We start from the raw sequence: 25772 nt of genomic DNA, 5'->3' as shown, positions 1-25772 counted from the left end.
TATGATTATAAAATATAATTCTAAATTTGGTGTGCTATTTACTTCAAACCAATTTGTGATCTTTCTTTTAACCAATTTTCTCCCCATTTCTCCTGAAGCTGTTGATGTGCAGTTTTTCAGGTGCCATCAGCTTTCTGATACATCACCAAAGTATTCATTGTTCATGTGTTAGCCTAGATAGCAAGAGTTGATAAATTCTTTAATTGTGGAGAACATTACAACCAACTCCAAACCATTCTTTACATACACAAAGCACTCTCTAGCAGGGATCAAATAATCTTTAGAAAGCAGAAACTTACCTGATTTTCTCTTACGTTGTCCAGAAGAGATTAATTGTAATATTAAAAAGTACTAGAGGGGCATTAGGGAATTACATTGAGGAATGCATCTCCAGTTTCACAGCTGAAATTTGAACCTGCAAGTTTAAGCCATCACCACATTCAACTGAATTGCTCTTTATAATCTTCTCTCAATTGTATTATTTTGAAGTGATTTAAATATTTATTTACTGAAATTTACATCAGCGCAGAAGCTAAAATACTTTAGGTATTCTCTATGACTATTGACACAATTGCTTTATGATCAGCTAATAAAAAATATAGATATTTGATTCAGAAATCCAAATATTATTCATCTTATAAACTGCAGATCAGTAAAATACTAGCTTATGCAGGTGCTTAACTTGCACACGCTGGTGTTCACAGGCTACAAAGGTGTAACTTATGAATCAAACATTCTGGGAGGAAGATAAAAGCCATATTCTTTAAAGTGCTGAGGAAGACAAGGGTCTGCACCCAAAGCAAGTGGGTAAATATAATCAATCTTATTTGCAGTGTAGACTTTATTAGAAGTATATACGAATATAAACAGGTGAAGTACTTCAAATTACTTCAAACTTCTGTAATTTGTTCTAACCCCATTCAATAGAGGAGAAAAGTTCAGTGGATGATTTCAATGTGCACCAACAAGTGTAGCTTAGTAGCATCAAGATGGTTCAGCTAAAGGACCCAACTGCCAGCCTGGACCTGCATCAGTTAGGGACAGAACCAATATAAGGAGATAACTTACTTGCCCTCATCCACATCAACTTACCATGTGCCAGGAGTAGCACCAGGAATACCTCAGAATGAGGCACAGATCTAGTAAAGTTATTACATAAGATTACTTACATATAAAATGCCAAAAGCAGCAGGCTATTTAAAGTGCTGAAATGGTGCTCTAATCAGCAAATCACAAGGAAGCTCTGCAGCTCCTACCATAATCCAGTCAATAAACATGGCGGCCAAGCAGCCAGCTAACAGGAGCTGGAGATTTCATAAACATCCTCATCTTTAACATAAAGGCATAAGTAGTTTAGAACCATGTCTACTCTGGAATATTGGATTAATATTTTCCACCTGAAGAAACCAATCTTTGTGGATAGAACATATTCTCAGCATACTTTCAATCTGCATTTATTACATAAACTAGCTGGTACTTGCACTGGTACTCAATCCAAACGTGTCCTATTGACTTCCAAATGAATTACTTCTTGCGTTATGTGACGTTTGTTTAGCTGGTTCATTCTAGTGTTAAAAAATAAATATTAATCTGACAATCCAGCTGCATCATAGCATCATTATGTACCTCATCACCTGAAGTCTATCAATTTCTCAATAATCAATCTTTTCAAATGTAGAATTTGATCCACTTCTGTTTACATTGTGAAGAATCTGCATTTTAAAATTTTATTTTATTTTTTGAGGTAGGCCCTAACTAAAACAAAAACTGAATTGAAAAGAGAAACAGGAAGGGTAAATAGAAAGGAAACTGACCCTCCCAGTTTCTAAGAAAACAAAAACAAACTGAGGTTTGGAAACCAAAATTTCCAGCAAATTTAACCCATTCAAAGATACAAGTGGACACAGGTCAGTCTAAGCTGAGCAGAAGCAGTTGATAAGTCCAATGGTGCAGCACAAGCAACCTGAAGGTGGCTGAAGACGAGAGGCCAGATCCAGAAGCTGAGAATAAGAAAAGGTATAGTTGCTGCAACTGTTTCTATAACTTAGAGATAACATTGGTGGATCTATGCCATCCAAACAGAGTTGAGCAGGTTCTGCAAACATGTGCCATTTATGATGAAGACCATGCCCATGAAATTCAGGTTGGTTGCGCACTGCTATTGGCTGGGGATCATCAGACTATCTCCTAGGAGGGGAAGAGCTGAAATTCTTTGTAAGGAAGGCAAAGTTTTGAAGGATTTTGTGACAGAGTGTGATCACCAAAATCTGAGTAGACTGCTGAGCCAATTCATAAGATATGTCTTAGTTATATCTGCCATTTAATGTGCAATTTTAAGTTTATGTTCAACCACAATTTGCCTGATAATTTATCTTAAAACTCATGTTAATTTTGGTGCTAGAGTATAGGATAGATAGTATTTAGTGCTTGCTTTGTTGACTCTATAGTTAAAATTGCTCTGTTTTGAACCATGGAATCATGAGGCTTTATTCATTTAGCAACTAACTGGGATTTAGAATTTTCTCTACTTTAAGTAACTGGCCTCTACCAAGATCGTAACAACATTATTTCTTAAACAAAAACCTGTTTCAAATTCACTAGATATTCTTATAGACAGGAAACAACTATGTATTGTCCACTTTAAAAACCTCCCTAAAAGCAACATTTAATTTGGTTACAGCACAGTTTTTTTCTTTATCATCAGGATTAAGGTAGTTATAAATACCATAAAAGTAAAAAAAATGCACGTTGAACATGTACAGGGAGAATATGTCCATGGAGGATGCAAATGTACAGCTTACAGTTTATGACTTACTTCCTTTTTCTTTCTCTCCTCTTCTTTCCTTTTTTTCTCCTCTCTGATTTGGGCCAAGCGCTGCTTTTTGCGCTCCAATTCTGCTTTAAGCTCACTTTTATCTTTGTCCGACATAATTGCAGCCCTGTTTACAAACAATCAGGAGAGATCAGCATAATAATTTCATAAATTAAACCCTTTTTGGTCTTCAACATTCAAAAGATATGGCTTTGTGAGCAGATTGCATTATTTAAATCTTGGAAAACCATTGAAGCAACAGTCTATATTTCTTCAGGAATTCACAGTCAGGTGTATATTACAATGGAAAATCTTGCAAACGTAAATGTTTCATATGAACATCAATTAATTTAAAGCATTATTTCTACAGTTCTCAGAGTACAGACATGACAGATTTAAACACAAAATAAGGAAGCTAAAAAAAGAGCAAGCACAGAAATTTCCTAAAGTTACCAATTAGGAGGAAAGGTACGTACAGCAGCCTTGAAAATGGCTATCGATTGAACAGAAATATTCACTTACCAGCCACATTATTCACAAGCAGATTTGGCAATAAGAACAATTTGTAACAAATTTTTGGGCAAAGAGCAATAGCATTTACTGGCAAAACAGTTGTGACATTTAAAACTGCAAGACCATGAGACTTGTAAAGGTGTTCCGACTTAATACTTAAACTTCTCCAACACTTTTTTAAGGCACTAAATGTAATGTTACAAGGGTCTTTAATTAATAAACCATCCATTTTCAAACCCTTCTACAACTCTTACAATAACTAAAGGAATGAATTTTCATAATATATCTTTAAATGTTATACTTATCAGAAACTTCCATAGCTTTCATTTAACCCTATCTTATTTGTTGAGAATTTGATTCTCAGCAGTACATAGATGTGTCAATTTTTAGATAAGTTTTCATCAGGTGAAAATGAAATTATAATATTTCCAAACTTTTCATCATCAAATTCCATATAAATGCTCTGAACAGCTGAAATGCAAATTACCTTAAAAATAATCTTAAAAATATACAGTAGCTTACAAAAAGTGGTTTTTCAAGGTGAATTTAGTGCCATTAATAGAATGGTGTTCTTGCTTATGTTTTACCTTTCTATTAGTTGGAGGTTATAACATTTAAGATCACTTCAATGAAACTTACTATTAAATAGAAACTCCCTCTTTTCATATTCATATTCACAAGTTCATAAAATGAATACTGATGAGGAAAGCCATTCAGCCCACCTTCGTTCATCCATTCAGAAAAATCTAGTCACCACTCACCATCCAACTGTTTCTTAAATGATTGAATTTTTTGTCTCTACTATAGCACCTAGAAGTTCATTTCAAATGTCTATCACTCTGCATGTAGAATTCTCACCAGCAGTTGTTAATTTGTCTTGTCAATTTGAATCAGCACCATGTTGTCTCACAGTGACCACTTAACTTGACATAGAATGTTGAAAAAAATCCGATATGCTATGTACCTCTGTGCGGTCCCTTCTAGGTAGTCTTTTTAAACTTAAGAGCCAAAGTTTCACTATTGTTTCCTCATAATTTAGTCCTCCAAAACCAAGGATCTTAGAAGTGTATGAGGGTAGAAACGTTATTTTATCAGCAGCTTCAATTGAACAGAATTACATAGAATGTACAGCACGGATATATCCCATTCAGTCGATGCTGGCATTTAGGCTTCACTCAAGCCTCCTTCTATCATTCCTCATCAAACTCTATCTGTATAACCCTCTTTGATTCCATTCTCCCCCAGAAGCATTCTAAGCCTCCCCTTAAATACACCTATATTATTTGCCTCAACTAGTCCCTGCGTTAGCAAGCTTCACATTCTCATCGTTCACTGGGTAAAGAAGTCTCTTCTGAATTTGATTTGTTTGTGCCTATCTTATATTGATGTTCTCTTGTTTTGCTCCTCCCCGCAAGTGGAAAGACACTCTGTATCTACTCCATCAAAATCTTTCATAATTTTAAAGACCTCCATGAATTCATCCCTAATACATCTCTTTCTCAAGAGAGAAGAGACTCAGCCTTGTTTTACTCATTCCTGTTAGTTATAGCCTTACCTTTTTGATATTATCATTGTAAATTTGTTTTTGCAGACTGGTGGACAAAACTTTGAACCAAGGTTCAATACAAGTTTATCATAACTTCTCTATTTTCAATTCTATCCCTCCGGAAATAAATCCTCGTACTTGAGTTTATTATTTTTTTAAAATGGCCTTATTAACCTGTGACGCTATCTGTAGTAATCTATGCATTCGAACACTCAGATCCCTCTAAATTTTTCATTTCTAAATAATATACTCTAAACCAAAACTTATCACAAATATAAAATAGGCAAAAATGAAATAGTTCAGAGTTCGTAGGTATAATGTATGGTTTCTAATGACCTAGTCTATTAGGGAACCTACAAGCAGTAATGTTCATTTTGACTTGCAGTTATAAATGACAAAGACAACATACAGAAGTCATATCAGTCTTCTGGTCTAACATGATTAGTAAAGACCATGAGCAATTAGCTTTAAGTTTTTTTTTTCAAAGAAATGTTGGAACTTAAAAATTTTGATTGTGGTTTTGGCAAGGGAAGGATTGCTATCCTCTGGTAAAATCTTGTTGAAGTAGAATATTTAGATTATACAGCTCAAGTCAGCAGATATCCTTGGAGCCCCAATACTTCTAGGCAAACTGAATATTTTGGTATCCTTAAATGTGCTCAGCATGAATGATCAACCAATCAGACTGAAGAATTCTCACAGATAACAATGCAAGAAGCAAAACGTAAAAAATATAAATTACTTAAATAATTGTACAGAAAGTAAAATAAAGATTGGGATAAATTTGGAACAAAAAGTAGAAATTTAAATTGAATTTCTTTTAAAAATGTGCAATATTTAAATTTTCTCCTGAAGGAAGGCGATTCCATGCTCGTAAAAATAATTTTTCAGGGCCAAAGAGATAGTTCACCAGTAATTCTGACTTAGTACATCAGTTACTCTTGACTGAGCAAGATTTTTTTTTAAATGGTCTTTATAGCAAGAATAGTTGGCAATTAAATTAATTTCATGCCAAATCAGTGATTCTATGTTGACTCCATCGGCAAATACTGCAAATACATACCCTGTGGAGGAGCAGGGTATCACTGTATCACTGACAGCAACTTAGAGATTTCTGCATTTAATCGTGCATGTGCAGATGCCAGAAGCTTGTGTCCGTTTTACTGCAAGTGCCGACAGCCTCACCATTGTTACTACAGCAAATGCTGGGCCATAATGGTTTTTTTTTCAGATTTTTGTTTCTGTATGCTGTTTTATAAATGCCATTCCTAAAGTTCAGCTGCCAGGTAATTTTCTGGTCATCTACTCAGATGGGCAGGGATAAAATTTAAGACAGGACCAAGTTAGGCTGGATCATATCCCAATTTTTTTGATCTTTCAATTCCTGCCAGAAACATGGACAAGGTGTTTCTTGTGTCCACCATTACGACACATTTCACAGAAAGAGGTATGAGTAGCAGGATTATCTTCCACCAAAATTCTTAGCAGTCATTAAGTTTAGTTATCAAATCTCTTTTTATGTGTCACCTCTACAGAAGACTTTCAGGAAGTAATCATTTAGTATTTTAGTTTTAAAACTGCTTACATACTTAAAGGAACAATGCTGCTTTAATAATTCCAGAGCTTGCACACTAGGCAGCTGAATGTGTGACCGCCAATGGTGGAGCAGTTAAAATCGTGATCATGAACATACAAAAGAGGAGAAGTAAGCTATTCAGCTCCTCGAGCCTGCTCCACCATAAGATCAGAGCTGATGTGTTCTGATCTACATTCCCCAATAACCTTTGATTCCCTTGCCTAACAAGAATCTATCTACCTCTGCCTTAAAAATATTCAGTGACCTCGCTTCCATTGCTTTCTGAAGCAGAGTTTCAAACCCTCAGAAAAAATTTCCCTCATCTGTCCTAAAACGGCAACCCATTATTTTAAAGGAGTGCCTCCCTTGTTATGGATTCACCCACAAGAAGAAACATCCTCTCCAAATCCACCTTATCAAGACCATTCAGGATCTTATATAATTCAATCAAGTGAACCCTCACTCTTCCAACTCAGTCAGTCCAACCTATCCTCATAAGACAACCTGCTCATTCCAGGTATCAATCTAGTAAGCCTCCACTGAACCACCTCCAACGCATTTACATCCTTCCTTAAATAAGGAGACCAAAACTGCACAGTATTCGAGATACTGTCTCACCAATGTCCTGTATAATTGAAGCATATCTTTTTATATTTGATTCATCTTGCAATAAAGGATAGCATTCCATTAGCCTTCCTGATTACATGCTGAACCTGCAAAATAACTTCTTGTGACTCATGCATGAAAACACCTAGACGCTCTGCACCTCTGAATTCTACAGTTGTTCTCCATTTAAGTAATACTCTGTTCTTATTCTTCCTATCAAAGTGAACAACTTCGCATTTTCCCACATCATATTCCATCTGCCAGATTTTTGCCTACTCACTCAACTTATCTATATCCATCGACAAACTCCTTATCGTCTTCACAACATACTTTCTTACCTATCTTTGTGTTGTCTGCAAATTTGGCTACCATGCCTTCACTCCCTTCATTGATGTAAATTGTAAAAAGTTGAGGCCTCAACACACACCCCTGTGGGACCTCACTAGTCACACACTGCCAATCAGACAAAGACACACTTATACATACTCTGTTTCCTGCCAGCCAGTCAATCCTCTATCCAGGCAAATATGTTACCCCCTACACCATGAGCTTTTATTTTTCACAATAACTTTAGATATGGCACCTTATCAAATGCCTTCTGGAAATCCACAGGTTCCCCTTTGCCACAGCACATGTTACTCCTTCAAAGAGCTCTAATAAATTGTTTAAACATGATTTCCCTTTCACAAAATCTTGTGACTCTCCCCAATTACCTTGTATTTTTCTAAGTGCTAGCAAATGCCACTTTAATGATCAACTGTAACAGCTTCCCCACGACAGACATCAAGCTAATTGGCCTACTGTTTCCTGTTTTCTGCCTCTCTCCCTTCTTGAATAGAGGGGTTATATCTGCTAATTTCCAGTCTAATGGAACCTTTCCAGAATCTAGGGAATTTTGTAAAATTAACTACCTCGTTAGCCACCTCTTTTCAGACCGTAGGATGAAGTCCATCTGGGCCCGGAGACTTATCAGCCTACAACTCCATCAGTTTGCTCAGTACCGCTTCCCTAGTGATTGCAATTTTACCAAGTTCCTCTCTCCCCTCCACCTCCTGATATAGCTATTACTGGAATTTTTTTTATATCCTCTATAATGAAGACAGAAGCAAAATATTTGTTCATTTCATCCACCATTCCCTTATTATCTATTAACTCCCCATTCTTACTCAGGAGAGGACCAACACTCACTTTACCTACTCTTTTCCTGTTTAAATACCTGTAGAAACTCTTGCTATCCATTTTTACATTTCTAGCTAGCTTTCTCTCATATTCTAATTTCTTTCTCCTGATTAACCTTGTCATTTTCTGTTCTTTACATTCTGAACAATCTGCTGACTTGCCACTCATCTTTGCACAGTTAAATGCTTTTTCCTTAAGTTTGATGCTCTCCCTAACTTCTTTAGTTAACCACAGATGATGAGTCCTCCCGTTAGAATTTTTCTTTATAGTAGATTTATTCTGAAAAATCCCCTTAAATGTCTGCCACTGCTTCTTTATTGATGTATTCTCTCACCTAGTATCCCAGTTAACTTCAGCTAGCTCAGCTTTCATGCCCATATAGTTGCCCTTATTTAAGTTTAAAATACTAGTCTTAGACCCACTCTTCTCCTTTTCAAACTGGATATAAAATTCAATCATATTGTGGTTGCTGCCACCTAGGAGTGCCTTTACTCTGAGGTCATTAATTAATCCTGTCACATTACACAATACCAAGTTTAATATAACCTGCTCTCTGGTTGGTTCTAGAACATGCTACTCTAAGAAACTATCTCAAAAGCATTCTATAAGCTCCTCATCTAGGCTACTTCTACCAACCAAGTTTTTCCAGTTTATATGTAGATTAAAGTCACCCATGATTATTGCTGTCCTTTTATCACAAGCACCCAATATTTCTTCTTGTATGCTTTGTCCTACATTGTGGTTGTTGTTAGGGGACTGTAGACCACTCTCACTAGTGACCTCTTTCCCCGACTATTCCTCATCTCCACACAAACTGATTCTTCATCCTGATCTCCTGAACCAAGGTAATCTCTAATTATTGCACAAATGTCATTCTTGATTGACAATGCTACCCCTCTACCATTACCTAGCTTCCTATTCTTCTTGAAGGTCATATGCCCCTCAATATTCAGGACCCAATCCTTGTCATCCTGGAGCCACATCTCTGTAATGGCTATCAGGTCATATTTATTTACTTCATGTGCGCCATCAATTCATTTACTTTAATATGAATGCTACACACATTCAGATACAGAGCCTTTAATTTTGTCACATTTGTGACATCTAGTCTCGATTCTTGGTGCATTCTTAGTTTTTTTTTTCTCTCTGTCCCTTCCTGGGATGCTCAAGAGGCCAGAAGTAAATGAGCACATGTATCTCAGTCTGAGCTGGAGGAGATTACATAGCCAATGGGGAGATTTGAAAACATGGATGAGAATTTTAAAATCAAGATTGTGTTTGACCAAGAGCCAATGTGGTTCAGCAAGCATTGGTGTGCTAGGTAAATGGGACTTGGTACAAGAAATTACACAGGCAGCAGAGATTTGGTTGACTTCAAGTTTACAGATGGTAATGGGAGGCCAGCCAGGGATGCGTTGGAATAGTCAAGTTTAGAGGTAACAAAAGCATGAATGAGGGTTTCAGCAGCAGATAAGCTGAGAGGAGCAGTTAAGCAATGTTACAGAGATTGAAATAGATCTTAGTGATACTGACATGTCATCAGATAATAACCTTTCCCTTGTCATAATTTTGGGAGCAAAACTGTACTTTTCAACAGTGGCTTTCAAATATATGGACTGTTATGAGAGGATAAATGATTAAAGACTGTTTACACTAGTTGAATAAATATTGTAGTATTACTAATAGCATCTTGAAGGACAGTTTGCTTTATGACATGAATGTTATACTATGCAATGCACAATGCATTGTATGGAACAGAAATATAACAGGATGGTTCTCATTTTTCTCTGTAAAACATCTCAAATGCATTTCTGCATTAAAGGCACTACAATATTTAAATGAGTGATTTTTTGATAACCCTTTCCTAATTTTTCAGGACAGCTTGCAGGAGAACTGTGTTTAGTATAGCTCATTCCTTTTAGGTCACAAAAGTCTAATGCTGATTAGAAATTTGTTCCTGTTAGAGGGAAGTTCATCTTTGGAGTTGCCAGCTACTGGTAAACCCCTGCAGCTCAAGCCCAACAAAAAAACTTTTCCGTTAAAGATGGCACTTATTTGTACCTACCATCTTTTTAGCTATGATTTGTTACTTTTGTTATAAATACATTTGAGCAGCATGACACATTCCTTGCATGCCATACTTTGCAGTTGCTAGGCACCCTAAAACCAAAACTCACAGGACCAAATTTTCTTGCAACGGGATGTTGTGTTAGTTACATTGCTCTTCATGTTTAAGTTTTAAAATCTCTTGCTCACTAAGTTGTTGGAAATGTGAGCTGACTGCAAGGTGGCGAGGGTTAAAGAGCATTGGGGGAACAATGGGTTGAAGTGTGCTTCCATAACCAATTGAGAAAAAACAGGTGAAAGACAGACAGGGAGGATGAACTCGAGTGGGTGAATTTCATGTCAAATCAGGCAGAGAGAAGGGAGAAATTGAGGAGTAAGAGTAATAAGAAAAAGTAAAATATGAAGTTTGACAGTATAATCTTGAACAATTCAAAATTTGAACAAATGAGACTCCACACTTTTAATTGTTCACTTTCCAGGCAAGAGAGGTTGATTGGCAGTCTTTAGTAATTATCACATTATTAAAAAGGATACTTAAACTCTTAATTACCAGAGTTAACTTTCTGTGGCGAGATTAATGGGCAATAATGTGAAAATGCAGCAACTTCATGAAAATCGTAAGGAGATTAATGGCAAACTGCTGCTTTCATGAAGCTATCAGTGGAGTGGTACAAACTGGCAGCAACCTGCAGCAATGTACAATTCTGGGGTTTCTATTCCTTGTCACACATTGCTAGACATTCATAATGGCATACATCATTCACACATTTTGTCAGCTAATTATGAATTGCAAATAAAAAGCCAGGTTTTCTTGTAATTTTAGCCGAGAAAGGTCTGATACAATGACTGTCTTTAATTTTAAATAATTTAATTATTTATTTTAACCCATTCTTCACTATATAATGTTCTTCCACTACTGAGTTTAAATGCAGCCCCTATGGGTAGATTTCATTATAAATCTAGTTAAGAAATGTTATGTAGGAATTTGCTGAAAAGAATTATGCATGTGAAAAACAGAGTCCTTAACGTCTAATCATCCAGCAATCTGTGGCTAGAAAAAAAAATCCCATGAATTGCAAATTGCCACAAAATGATGGACAATTTGCACTGCTTATCCATGAGCTTTGTGAAAATGGCAGTTGTCCTCAATCTTTCCATTAGTTTCATGAAGTTATTGTATTTACATATTAACTGCCCATTACACTCGTCATAGGGAGTTAAGTCTAGTACACTGTACAGGGGGTCTATATCAAGACATTGTTATGGGTGAGGTGGCCCTATAATGGGGCCCCAGTGTACTTGGTGGGAAACACATCTGGTTGGGTATAAAGAAAAGGTTAAGTGTATGTTTTTGTTTCCCAAATCAGTCAGCATTTTCTCATAGGCTAGGGAAGATGTGTGTTCATTAGGCCCACCCATAACTGTATCTTCTGCTGGTGCTTAGCACTTAGGCTTACACATATATAACTATCCAGGAATTACTGGGCAACCAGTAGCAGCAGTAGTAGGTTCCCCTTTTTCCAAATGGGGGAAGCTGAAATGCCTTTACTGTTGCATAAGCAGAGCTTTACTGAGCTGGAAGCCTTTCTGACTTGAGGTTTAATACCACAATGGACAAATCCAACTTAAGTGAAAATTCTGGGGCCCCAAGACAGACCTGTGTAATACCAAGTTCTGCAGAGTCCCTGTGTAATAGTACAAGTTCCTTCTTAATGCCATGATAATTGTTAATGACTATCAATCAACATTTATGGTTCAGAAAGTGAATAGTTAAAAAGTGTAGGCTCCCATTCCTTCAGGTAGTGAATTGTTGGAGATTTTAAAAACGTCAAACCGCCTACGTACAAACAAAAAATAGGGGGTACACTGTAATTCCCCCTCCTCAGTCATGCTTGTTCATTTCTTGAATCTTAAGCCTCATTGCTTAAGGAGACACTGCTTGTCCCATGGTTCACGAATTTCCAGGTACCTTGGAGTCTCATTATCAGTCCGCACTGACATTGTGAAAAAATTGTGAGCAGAGTGGCACAGAAAAAGTAACCAATTGGGCAAGATCCAAATTCCTTACTTATGCTTTTGGAAACATTTGTCATTATTAATATATTTTGTAATTCAGAAATGGACAATACAGAACAATACAGTGCAGATGGTGGCCATTTGGCCCAATGTGATTGTGCTCTCTCTTTGAAAGAGCTATTCAATTAGTCCCACACTCCTGCTCTTTGCCCACAGCCCTGCAATTTGTTACCTCTTCAAATACTTATCTAATTCCCTTTTGAAAGTTATTGAGTCTATTTAACAGCAGGCAGTGTATTCAAGATCATGACCTGCTGTATAAAAGTCTTTTCCTCATATAGCCTCTAGTTACTTCGATAATGACCTTAAATCCGTATCCTCGAGTTACCATATTTTCTGCCATTGGAAACCGCTCAAGATTTTGAAATCAACTATCAAATCACCTCTTAACTTTCTCTCCTCTAAAGAGAACAACCCAGTTTCTCTCGTCTCGACATAACTGGGATATTTCATCCTTGGTACCTTCTAATACATCTCCTAAGGTCTTGACATTCTTCCTAAAACATGATGCCCAGAATACTCCATCTAGGGCCCAAACACTAAGGTTTAACACAACTTTCTTGCTTTTGTACTCTTATGCCTTGATTTATAAAGTCAAAGAGCCCATAGCCTTTTTAACAACCTTCATGACTTGCTCTCCCACCTTCAACTTGTTAACATACACCCATACCCCTAGGTTACTTTATTCCTGCACGCCTTTTAAAACTGTCATTTAATTTATATTCCTGCTCATTCTTTCTACCAAAATGAATCACTTCACACTTATCGGCGTTAAATTTCAACAACCATTTGCCTACTCATTTCACTACTCCTGAATTCTGTTACTATGCACCTCATTGTTTACTACATTTCCAACTACTGTTGAAACAGTAAAGTTAATGATTATTAGGTTTTAACACTGTATCTTTGATTTTTAAGAGGGTTATAGTTTGAGAATGTATCTTTAAATTTAGGATAAATGAGAGGGATGATGTGATCTGTGCTGGAGTCAACCTGACTGTAAAAGGTGGGTGGTAAATAGTAAGTATCAAGGGGAAAACTCAAATTGTGTTACAGAAGGGAAGATGACGGATCTTTACTTTTGAGGACAATCACAGCTTTTGCTTTGCCCACAATCAAAAGGGCTGTGTCTCTTGAAACCCAAAAAGATGTTACCTGTATCAAGATTGTAAATCTTGAGTTTTGCTTTTATCTTAAGATTGTAAATAGTTGTGCTGAAATCTGCCTCTTTATTTCTAAGATGAACGGCTGGTGTGGTCAGGGATAGTTGAGTAACATTTCTACATGGAAACTTAGCTAAGGTGCTTTCTGTTGCCATGGAGAAGGGGATAGGTGGAAGCCATTTTTGGGATCAAATGACAGGCTTTCCTATAAAGCTGGGGATATCAGCTTTGATCTTGTATAGCTTGCAGCTCAGAGAGTCCAGCAAACAGAATGATAAATGTTGGCCAGGCCTGCCCCTTAAGCAAAGAAAATACTAACTTTATCGTTCATTGTGCAGAATGCAGATTCGAGCTCACGGTTAGTTGGAGTTAGAGTTCACGAGGGGAAAAGAGGCTTGAGTATTTGACCAACTTGGAGCCAATGAAAGAAATCTACCCTCAGTGAAAGGCAGTTGGCCTGGGTCCAGACTGTGAGAAAACAGAGTGTGTCTGTCCAAAGTCAGCACAAGGAGCAGAGGGCTATTAGAAACCCAGGGGGTTTTCTGATTTTTTAAAATCACTAAACAAGGAAGCAGCAAGGCCACAGCTTGAGCTGAGATGTCCACAATCATGAGGTTTTGAAGGAAAATTGGAGGCTGAGTAGCCAAAAGCTAATAGAAGGATCCCCATGAAATCTCATACTTCATGGGATTAGCTGGAACACTGAGGAGAAATCAAAGTGATTTCCAGAGAGCTGTAGCACACTTGGTTTGGTTCTAAAAGGAGAAGTGAATGAACACTCAAGATCTTGTAATGTATAAGAGAGCTCTCGGGTGGAATTGGGAAGAAATGGGAAACTGGGTTTATACTCTCTTGACAAACTAGTGTTAAATTAATAGGGCTTGCTTTGTTTATATTATATACAGTAAAGCTTGTTTTTGTTTAGAGATGTCAAGTTTTGTGGCATAATTTCTTTTAGATGCTAACTAGGTATTCGAATTTCTCTAAATGTTTACGATCTCCACGGAGATGGTAACAGTATTTTTAACAGATAGCTTGAAGTCAAACATTTTGAAAAGTTTTACATGTTGTAGGATTCATAAATTTTTTTATCCATCAGTCTATAAAAGAAAAACATAGTTGACCCAGAAGCAATGCCAATATGGTTAATCAACTACAATCAGGTACAAATCATATTTCTTGAACTTCAACTAATCAATCCTTTCAATTTTTTTGTTCAAAACATACAACAGTGAATACCTAACATACAATTTTACTTTAGCATCAGGCTAACAATCAAATGCAGTGTCCTTAACTTAACCTTTGTTGTATTTCATTTTCATGTTCAAAGTTTAAGAATAAGCTGCCACCCACTACTTGCAATTGCCTAAATTCAAATCACTACTGAAAAATAAACCTCATGAAGATCTTGCTTCTGTTCTGTGGCTTGATTTTACTCAGTGTTAGCCACCGCTCATTGTCAACATTTCTGCAGGTTGTATGAATAAACCCATGCTAATAGTACAGAAGAACTTGTACATAATGATAAAATCCCAGATGGGATCCTTTATGTTTAACAACGATAGTTAAGAAACCCAATTCATTTTCTAAGAAAGGAAGTAACTGAATATTTTCCACCCAATGGAAAATGTTTCAACTGTCAATATAATTTACATATCTTTTATAAATGCAAGCCAAATAGCTACATAGGAACAGCTAGACAATAACAGACCAAGATCCACCTATTGACCAGACTGGTAACTCTTTCGAGTACAAACACATTTCCAACTGTTTCAGATGAAGTTACATTGTTTCATAGTTTACCATTGTGAGATTTGAACTCTTGATCTCTTGATAATCTTTTAAATGAAAACCAAATCAACAAAATTGGGATAAATCAGGCACAGCCCCTAATTCAGGTCAGCTGTAAAACCAAGAACAAAGTTTAAAGGAAACTTACAAACTTTAAATCAAAATGTGATTAAAGGGGTCAACAAAACACCCCAGTCCCCGCGGTGCCCACCGAGCACGGAAGGCCTCGAGAGTGCCAGCAGACACCGCGTGCTCCTTCTCCAGGGACATCCGGCAGCGAACGTAGCCGCGGAAGAGGGACAAACAATCGGGCGGGACTCCCCCGTCGATCGCCCGCTGCCTGGACCTGTTAATGGCCAACTTGGCCAGGCCCAGGAGCAGGTTCACGAGGAGGTCCTCCTCCTTCCCGACCCCCTTCCGCACCGGGTGCCCATAGATCAGGAGCGTGGGGCTGAAGTGCAAACAAAACATCAATAAAAGGTTTTTCAAATAACTAAAAAGGGAGTGCAGCCTACAACACCCTATGTATACATGGTCCACGGACTCCACAAGACCGCAAAAAGGGCATGTGTCCTGAGAGTCCGTGAACCTATGCATCCTCTTATTATAAGGGACTGCTGCATGCAACACCCTCCAACCCAGGTCCCCGATAGAAAGGGGGAGGACACCTCCGTAGAGGGCCTCCCATCGAGGGCCTCCGCCGCCGGACGGCAACAAGGCACGCCAGGGCGTGTCCGGTCGACGGACAAGGGCGAGAAAATGGAAGGTGTGCAGCAGCAGTCCATACAAAAAGCCCCTCTTTGCTGTGCCAAAAGGCACAGAGGGCATGTCCCCGAGGCGGCTCATATTGCGGGGCACCAGCACCCGAGGGAGGGTTCGGGGCTTGGGGCCAATGTGGAATTCCGTCCGAACAGGGGAACGCTCAGACGGAAGACCACCGCGCACCTGGGCCACCTCAAGACCCAAAATAACGTCGGGTCCGAGCACGACCGTTCTCAGGTCTTGGATGGCATCGGCCGCGACCTGGACACTCACAGACGCGCGTCGCGCCAACTCCTGCGGGAGCATCCAGCCCAGTCCTCCGCCACCCAGCACGTCCCCGATCCTGGTCACCCCTGCGGCCACAGCCCTCCTCTCCGCCAACCACTGAAAAGGACGGAGGGGCGGATTCCTGAGCAGCGGCTCTCTGACGATAGCCGCTACTCCTGACGGGGGAGAGCTGCGTCGCGAGGCGACCACTTTCCAGACTTTGATCAGGTCCTGGTAAAAGACGGGCAACGCCTGCAAGGAGCCACCGAGGCCCAGCTGTTCTATAAACAGGAGCTGCACGTCATAATTCAGGCCGTGCACCTGACGGAAGAAATACGTCATCAGGGCACACCATCTAGGAGGAGGCTCAATGTAGAGGTATCGCTGCAGGGTCTGAAGGCGGAAAGTCGCCACCTGTGTGCGTAGGCACACTAGCGCCTGACCACCCTCCCTAAGCGGGAGACTCAGAACCTCGGCAGCGACCCAGTGCAATCTTTTGTCCCAGAAGAAGTCGACTAACAATCTCTGGATTCTTGTGACAAAGTCCGGGGGAGGGGTCAAAGTGACCAGCCGATACCACAACATGGCGGCGATCAGCTGGTTTATGACCAGAACTCGACCCCGGTAAGATAGCACTCGGAGCAGTCCTGTCCAGCGCCACAGGCGAGCGGTGACTTTCGTCTCCAGTTCCTGCCAGTTTGCCGGCCAGGATTCCTCAGCGGGGCAGAGATGGACACCCAGGTAGAGGAGGCTGGTCCTGCTCCAGGTGAAAGGCCTGAGCTCCTCGGGTAGGGGATCCATCTGCCACTGACCGACCAGGAGTCCAGAACACTTACCCCAGTTGATCCTGGCAGAAGAAGCAGCAGAGTAGACCTCCTGGCACTCGCGCATCCTCCGCAGGTCAGCCGGGTCACTAAACATAAGGAGCACGTCATCGGCGTAAGCCGAATTGTGAGATTTGAACTCTTGATACTCTTTTGAGTAAACCTGTTTCCATCTGTTTCAGATGAAGTTACATTGTTTCATAGTTTACCATTGTGAGATTTGAACTCTTGATCTGGGGGTTACAAACCCAGTACCATAACCACTTGGCTAGTTAGGCCAAGCTTGACCAGACTGGTAGTTGCAAGTTGCCTGTTACAAGACGATGATGTTGACAAATTGTAGTAATTAATCTTTATCAATAAGTTTAAAACATACCCAAAGATGATGCAAGGAAAATTCCAGTGATGGAAAGCTTTGGGAACCATAGGTCCAAATCCACCTGCTCCTCTCGATCATGCGACCTTTATGTCACATCTCAAATTATTCATATCCTAAAATGTTATTTTCTGAAAACAATCTAACTTGCATTTTAAGTAATCTAAATGGTAACTAAATGCTTTCACCATCTTCCCAGAGAGTCTATTCTATGGTTTAACCCCTTAGTCACAAACATTGTTTCTACATCTGAGTTTTGAATTTACCCTGGCCACGTCCTCCAGTTCTACTATGCTGGACTAAGTTAAATAGTTTGTCATGGTCGATAATATAGTCCCTTTCGAGTCCCTAAAAATAACATTCATATTAACTTTCAGTCCTCTATTTTACAACAAGAACATGTCCTATTTATATAACTGCTGTTCATAATCCAACCATTCCACCCCCTTAATTATTCTAGTTGGTCTCTTGTGTATCAGTTCAATATCTTTTTGCACTATGGCCAGAACTGTATACAGTATTCCAAATGCAGTTGGACTAATAATTTATAAAGGGACAGGATTGCTTCACTATTTCAGCTCAATACTGACCTTTCCATATTTGACTTCTTTACACACTGAGCATTGTAGTGTTAACTTCAATTTATCAAATCAAGATTATTTCCCATGCACATAATTTTCTTTCTATTTAAGTAATAGTCCTTTCCTGGATGATTTTTGCTTCTGTACGATGCACTTTACATTTCTGTACACTGAATTTCTTCTGCTAATTCCCAAGAATATATATGATAGCAAAATTGAGAGGTTACACCAAGAAAGAATAAACAGGCTGGGGCTCTTATCTTTAGGAAAGAGAAGACTGAGGGATAACCTGATAGAGGTCTTTAAGATTCTGAAAAGGTAGAGATGGAGATGTTTCTCCTTGCAGGCAAGACCAGATCTAAGGGCCATAAATTTAAGATAGTCACTGATTCAATAGGGAGTTTAAGAGAAACTTCTTTACCCAGAGTGTGATTAAAATGCAGAATTTGCTACCGCAAGGAGTAGTTGAGCAAAGATGTACTCAAGAGGAAAATAGATAAACAAGAGAAAGATGTAGGGAGATGTATATACAGGGGGAGGCAATGGAATAGTGGTATTGCCGCTGGACTAGTGGGGACCCAGGCTTGAATCCTGCCACAACAGGTGGTGGAATTTGAATTCAATAAATATTTGTAATTAGAAGTCTAACGATGACCATTAAGCCATTGCCAATTGTTGTAAAAACCAATCTGGTTCACTAATGTCCTTTAGGAAAGGAAATCTGTCGTCCTTACCTGGTCTGGCCTACATGTGACTTCAGACCCACAGCAATATAGTTGGCTCTTAAATGCCCTTTGATGCCCAGCAATACATTCAGTTGTAATAAACCACTACAAAGTCACATAAAAGGAATGAAACTGGACAAACCACCCAGCATCAACCTAGGCAACAGAAATGATAACAGCAATCTGTCGGCTCTGCAAAGTCCTCCTTACTAACATCTGGAGCCTAGTGCCAAAATTGGGAGAGCTGTCTCACAGGCTAGTCAAGCAACAGCCTGACATAGTCATCCACATAATCATATCATACTTTACAGGTAATGTCCCAGACACCACCAACACCATCCCTGGCTATGTCCTGTCCCACCAGCAGGGCAGACCCAGCAGAGGTGGCAGCACATATATAGTCGGGAGGGAGTTGTCCCAGGAGTCCTCAACATCGATTCCGGATCCCATGAAGTCTCATGGCATCAGGTCAAACATGGGCAAGGAAACCCCCTGCTGATTACCATGCTCCGCCTTCCCTCAGATGATGAATCAGTGCTCCTCCATGTTGAGCACCACTTAGAGGAAGCACTGAGGATGGCAAGGCCACAGAACATGCTCTGGGTGGGGGGGCTTCAATGTCCATCCCCAAGAGCGGCTTGGACCAAGCTGGTCGAGTCCTAAATGACATAGCTGCTAGACTGGGTGTGTGGCAGATGGTAAGGGAACCAACAAGAGGGAAAAACATACTTGACCTCATCCTCACCAACCTGCCTGCCGCTGATGCATCTGTCCATGACAGTATTGGCAGGAATGACCACCGCACAGTCATTGTGGAGACAAAGTGCCACCTTCACATTGAGGATACCCGCCATCGTGTTGTGTGGCACTACCAACATGCTGAATGGGATAGATTTTGAACAGATCTAGCAACTCAAGACTGGGCATCGAGGCGCTGTGGGCCATCAGCAGCAGCAGCATTGTACTCAAACACAATCTGTAGCCTCACTCTACCAATACCAACAAGCCTGGTTCAATGAAGGGTACAGGAGGGCATGCCAGGAGCAGAACCAGACATACCTAAAAATGAGGTATCAACCTTGTAAAGCTATAACATAGGACTACTTGCGTGCTAAACAGCATAAGCAGCAAGTGATAGAGCAAAGCAATCCCACAACCAATGGATCAGTTCTAAGCTCTACAGTCCGGCCACATCCAGTCATGAATGGTGGTGGACAATTAAACAGCTCACTGGAGGATGAGGTACACACAAATACCCCACTCTCAATGATGGGGGAGCACAGCACATCAAAAGACAAGGCTAAAGCATTTGCAACAATCTTCAGCCAGAAGTGCCGAGTGGATGATCCATCTCAGCCTCCTCCAGAGACGCACAGCGTCATAGATGCCAGTCTTCAGCAAATTCGATCACTCTGCGCACTATCAAGGAATGGCTGAAGGCCCTGGATACTGCTAAGGCTATGGGCCCTGACAATATTCCGGCAAGAGTACTGAAGACTTGTGCTCCAGAACTTGCCGCGCCCGTAGCCAAGCTGTTCCAGTACAGCTACTGGCATCTATCCAGCTATGTGGAAAATTGCCCAGATATGTTCTGTACACAAAAAGCAGGGCAAATCCAACCCAGCCAATTACCGCGCCATCAGTCTACTCTCCATCATCAGTAAAGTAATGAAGAGGTCATCAACAGTACTATCAAGCGACACTTGATTAGCAATTACCTGCTCACTGACGCCCAGTTTGGGTTCCGCCAGTGCCACTCAGCTCCTGACCTCATCACATCATTGGTTCAAACAAAATCCCGAGGTGAGGTGAGAGTGAGTGCCCTTAATGTCAACGCTGCATTTGACTGGGTGTGGCATCAAGGAGCCCTAGCATAACTGGAGTCAATGGGAATCAGGGGAAAAACTCTTGGCTGGTTGGAGTCATACCTAGCCCAAAGGAAGATGGTAATGGTTGTTGGACATCAGTCATCTCAGCTCCAGGACATCCCTGCAGGAGCTCCTCCTGATAATGACCTCAGCCCAACCATCTCAGCTGCTTCATCAATGACCTTCCTTCCATCATAAGGTCAGACGTGGGGTTGTTCACTGATGATTGCTCAATGTTCAGCACCATTCGTGGCTCCTCAGATACTGAAGCAGTTCATGTCCAAATGCAGCAAGACCTGGACAATATCCAGGCTTAGGCTGACAAGTGGCAAGTAACATTCATACCACACAAGAGGGTCAGGCCATGACCATCTCCAACAAGAGAGAATCCAGCCATTGCTCCTTAGTGTTCAATGGCATTACCATCACTGAATCCCCCACTATCAACATCTGGGGGGGTTACCATTGACCAGAAACTGAACTTGACTAAAAATATAAATACTGTGGTGACAAGGGCAGGTCGAACACTCAGAATTGTGCAACGAGTAACTCACCTCATGACTCCCCAAAGCCTGTCCACCATCTACAAGGCAGAACTCAAGAGTGTGATGGAATGTTCCCCACCTGCCTGGATGAGTGCAACTCCCACAACACTCAAGAAGTTTGACACCGTCCAGGATAAAGCAACCCGCTTGATTGGCACCACATCCACAGACATTCACTTCCTCCACCACCGATGCACAGTGGCAAGTGTGTACTGTCTACAAGATGCACTGCAGGAATTCACCAAGGCTCCTTTGACAGCAGCTTCCAAACCCATGACCACTATCATCTAGAAGGACAAGGGCAGCAGATAGATGGGAACACCACCACCTGAACATTCTCCTCCAAGTCACTCACTATCCTGACTTGGAAATATATCGCTGTTCCTTCAATGTCACTGGGTCAAAATCCTGGAACTTGCTTCCTAACAGCACTGTGGATGTACCTACACCACATGGGCTGCAGCGATTCACGAAGGCAGCTCACCACCACCACCTTCTCAAGAGCAACTTGGGATGGACAATAAATGCTGACTCAGCCAGCGAAGCCCACATTCCATGAATGAATAAAAAATAATAAAGAGCTGTGGGAATGTAAAGTTTTAATATCAGGAGCACCCGATACTGATATAATTGTAGCTTATGTAATTATGATACAATCTCATGATTATCTAACTGCGATCTGGAGGGAAGAAGTTCAACCTCATGTAGAGTTACTGAGATGTATATGGATCTGTAAATAAATAGGAATGGCCTTACGAATTACAAACTAGAGTTGCTTTCTTAGGGAAACAGATAAATTCTAAAGAAACCCCATCTGGACCCCAAACTCAAGATGAAACAGAAGAAATAAATAGAAGGGTATGTTGATGGGATTAGAAGGGTGGGAGGAGGCTTGTGTAGAGCATAAACACTGGCAATGGGCTTCTTGGTTGAATGGCCCTTTTCTGTGCTGTACATATACTATATATTCAAATCCTCCTGTAGCTTATCTTGTTTAGCTTTGGAGTTTGCCACACTCATTAGCTTTGTATCATCTTCAAATTTAGCCAGTGCTTGTGACTCCGAGCTCCAAATCAATTATAAAGATATTGAACCAAAGCAGACCCAAAACTGACCACTTATGTGAAATCCCCTGACTAACATTCTGCCAGGCAGTTAACGCATGTGCTACTAGTCCTTGGGCTCTGTTAACCAACTACATGTTGAAAGTAGAATATTTCTAACAGTTTGCACTCTATTTTGAGTGAAAGCGTTTCAAGACAAATTGTATCAGCAACCTTACTGAAATCCAAATACACCATGTCCACTGCTTTACCCTATCAATGTTCTCTGTCACACCCTCAAAGGAAACTAGATTGGCAATTCCCCTTCATGAACCCATATTGTCTTTTATTTTACTTCTACCCAATGTTTCTTTAATAAAGGCTCCTATAATATTAAACACAATGAACATCAAACTCATTGGTCAGCAGTTTCCTGTCACTTTTGCTTTTTAAAAAAAAAACATTGGGCTAACATCTGTCTTTTGTCAGTCCCCAGTAACCTTTCCAATATTCAGTGATTTCTGAAAGATTAATGCCATAACTCCTGCAATTTTCTCCCTTATTTCTTAAAGAATGCTCAGATGCACCTTTTTGGGCTTCTGAGATTTAGTCAACTTAAGTTTGCACAGATACCCAGCAGCCAGACTGGTAGTAACAAGGATAGTGTCACAATTTACCTTATAGCTCCTTTCCAAATCAAATAGGTTAACTACTTATCTTCTGCTCAGTAAAAATGAGGAGAAAAAAGTAATTATTTAGCACTCTCGCAAAACATGTAACACCAGTTACCATGCCCTCAGCCGATCCCAATTTAAGTAGCTTGACTCCATCTGTTGTTTTCTTTTTCTGTTAACATAACTAAAAACAACTTGTAAATTCAAAAACGGTGATTGTCACTTTGATGCTCTTTTTATACTCTGGGTATGCCTTCTGATGTTGAATCTGTCTTAATTTTATGCTTCATGGCTTAGATGCTATTTTTCTCCCTTGTGCCTGCAGCCCTTGCAATGCAAGATGTGGTCATGGAAAAAAAATGATTAGTTTTATCTGTGCATTGAAGGAACATGTGGTGACATAGAGATATCACTCACCAGTAGTGAGCATATTTTTGTGTTCCTACTATTAAAAGAGAGAAGTACAACAAGGTCTTATTTCCCCTCCCCTAGAGACCTGAATTCAAATTCAGCCCAGATCAATTGGCGAGCCACCAACTGCAAGGACCTAACATAAAATCAGCATGAACAGTCTCATTCTAGTTCCCAGTGGATATAATCCCACAAATCAAACTGTTATAATTTGAGATAGAGTGATGTAAAATTGGCAACCACACCCCAAGAGGCGACAAGGACAACTGTTGAAGAAAACAGAAAAGTCAATGACTGTAGTTAGGATATATTGTTGAGTTAAGTTCAAGAATGTTAATGTGCAGCTGGCAGTGCTATATTTGACTGGGAACTGTAAATGGAAACAAATTTGACAACATTCCATTTTATTCCATTTGAAAATTTTAGCTGCATTGATGAGAACAAAAATTCAACAGTTTATCCTTTGCAAGTCTGTTAGCCATTTCCTAAAACAGGAGATGCACTAAATGCAAGGAGATGCTAGGTCAGCTCATTCTCAAAATATCCAGCGAGGAAGTATCTAATCCTTTTTCATATCCCATAAACTTACTACATTGGTGGAATTTGAAACTGAATTTATGGCGAACTATATTAATATGATAAGCACAAGACAATCTAATTTTAAAGAAAAATTCTCTAATCAGACAATGGAGTGTTATTGTTCTTCGGACTAGACAGAGCACTTATGTTGCATGCTGTCAGATTAATCCTAAACAAGTTGCCAGGAATGAGAAATGGAAAAAGGGACAAAAAAGGATTGCTTCAACCTCTTCAATGTTAACTGGAGAACAAAGTAGCCCATCCATAATCTGTCAGATTGTGTGGTAATGATCATGGTCTTGAAGGCAGTGGCAACAACAACTTATATTTATACACCGTTTTTAAAGTAATAAAACATCCCAAGGCACTTCACAGATGCATTATAAAACAAATTATGACAGAGCCACATAAGGAAATATTAGGTCAGATGACCAAAAGTTTGGTCAAAGAAGCGTTTTAAAAGAGAGTGTCTTAAAAAGTGGCAAAGAAACAAAGCTGGGCACTGAGATATTTTTTTAAAAAACCAGCGGAGAGAGAGCCGGCGCCTCACCCTCCCATACTCCGGAGGATTTGACCCTTGGACGGCTGCGGCCTGTGTCAACGCCGACACCCCGACCTAAAAGACAGCCCCGCTCCCTAAATGAAAGGTGAGGCCAGCGGGCCTACTGCCAGAATCACAATGCCTGACATGGCACAGCCGAGAGCTCTCCTGAATCAATCCCTTAACCACTATCACTGACCTGAACAATCCACACGTCCCCTGTCACCGCTTCAACCGTAACAACTAAACAAGATGGAGCCGGAACCGGAACTGAAGCCATCACTTCCGGCCAGCTGCATAAAGTGGGGAGACGCAATGAGAGAGACCGAGAAGGAGGCCCCAGGGAAAAAAGAGTTACAGAGATAGAAAACCAGCACAGAGAGTCACATAGATATAAAACGAATACAAAGAATCATATACATATAAATGCATCACGGAGAGTCACAGATATAAAACCAGCACAGAGGACCACACAGAGCTAAAAGCAGCAGAGGAATCACGTAAATATAAAACACCACAGCGGGACACACAGATATAAATCGAGTACAGAGAGTCACGTATGTATAAAAGCAACAGAGTCACATAAATATAAAACCAGGACAGAGAGTCACATAGATATAAAGCCAGTATAGAGAGTTAAATAGATATAAAACCAACACAGACAGTCAAAAAAACATAAACCAGCACAGAGTCATGTAGAAGTAAAACCAGCACAGAGTCACACAGATATAAACCCAGTACAGACAGTCATATAGATGTAAAACCAGTACAGAGTGTCAGAATGATATAAGATCAGCACAGAGAGTCACATAGATATAAAATCAGTAAAGTCATATAGATATAAAACCAGTACAGGGTGTCGTAAAGATATAGAATCAGCACAGAGAGTCACATACATATAAACCTAGTACAGAGTCACATAGATATAAAATCAGAAAAGTCATATAGATATAAAACCAACACAGTCACAGATATGAAACAAGCGCAGTCACATAGATATAAACCCAGTACAGAGAGTCATATAGATATAAAAAGAGCACAGCGAGTCACATAGACATAAAACCAGCACAGAGAGTCACATAGACATAAAACCAGCACAGTGTCATAAAGATATAAAATCAGGAGAGTCACATAGATATAAACCCAGTACAGAGGGTCACGTAGATATAAAATAAGGAGAGTCACATAATAATAAAACCAGTACAGAGTCATATACATATAAAACCGGCAGTCATATAGATATAAAC

The 25772-nt window shown here is 39.9% G+C and overlaps 1 protein-coding gene across 1 annotated transcript in view; it reads right to left on the bottom strand.

The window, feature by feature from the left end:
• Positions 1–24807, bottom strand: part of LOC121284908 (cytoplasmic dynein 1 intermediate chain 2-like) — a 97067-nt gene extending 72260 nt beyond the window's left edge. Inside the window, exons 1-2 of the mRNA XM_041200801.1 lie at positions 24725–24807; positions 2816–2939 (exon numbers count right to left, since the gene is read on the bottom strand). Of these exons, the coding sequence (XP_041056735.1) occupies positions 2816–2929 (114 nt within the window). The 5' untranslated portion in view covers positions 2930–2939; positions 24725–24807. The remainder of the gene's footprint in view (positions 1–2815; positions 2940–24724) is intronic.
• Between the last annotated feature and the right edge of the window lie 965 nt (positions 24808–25772).

This window comes from Carcharodon carcharias, chromosome 12 (genome assembly GCF_017639515.1).
Source record: "Carcharodon carcharias isolate sCarCar2 chromosome 12, sCarCar2.pri, whole genome shotgun sequence".
Classification (NCBI taxonomy): Eukaryota; Metazoa; Chordata; class Chondrichthyes; order Lamniformes; family Lamnidae; genus Carcharodon; species Carcharodon carcharias.
Note: the sequence above shows the minus strand (reverse complement) of the source record. Positions and strands in the feature narration are given on the sequence as shown.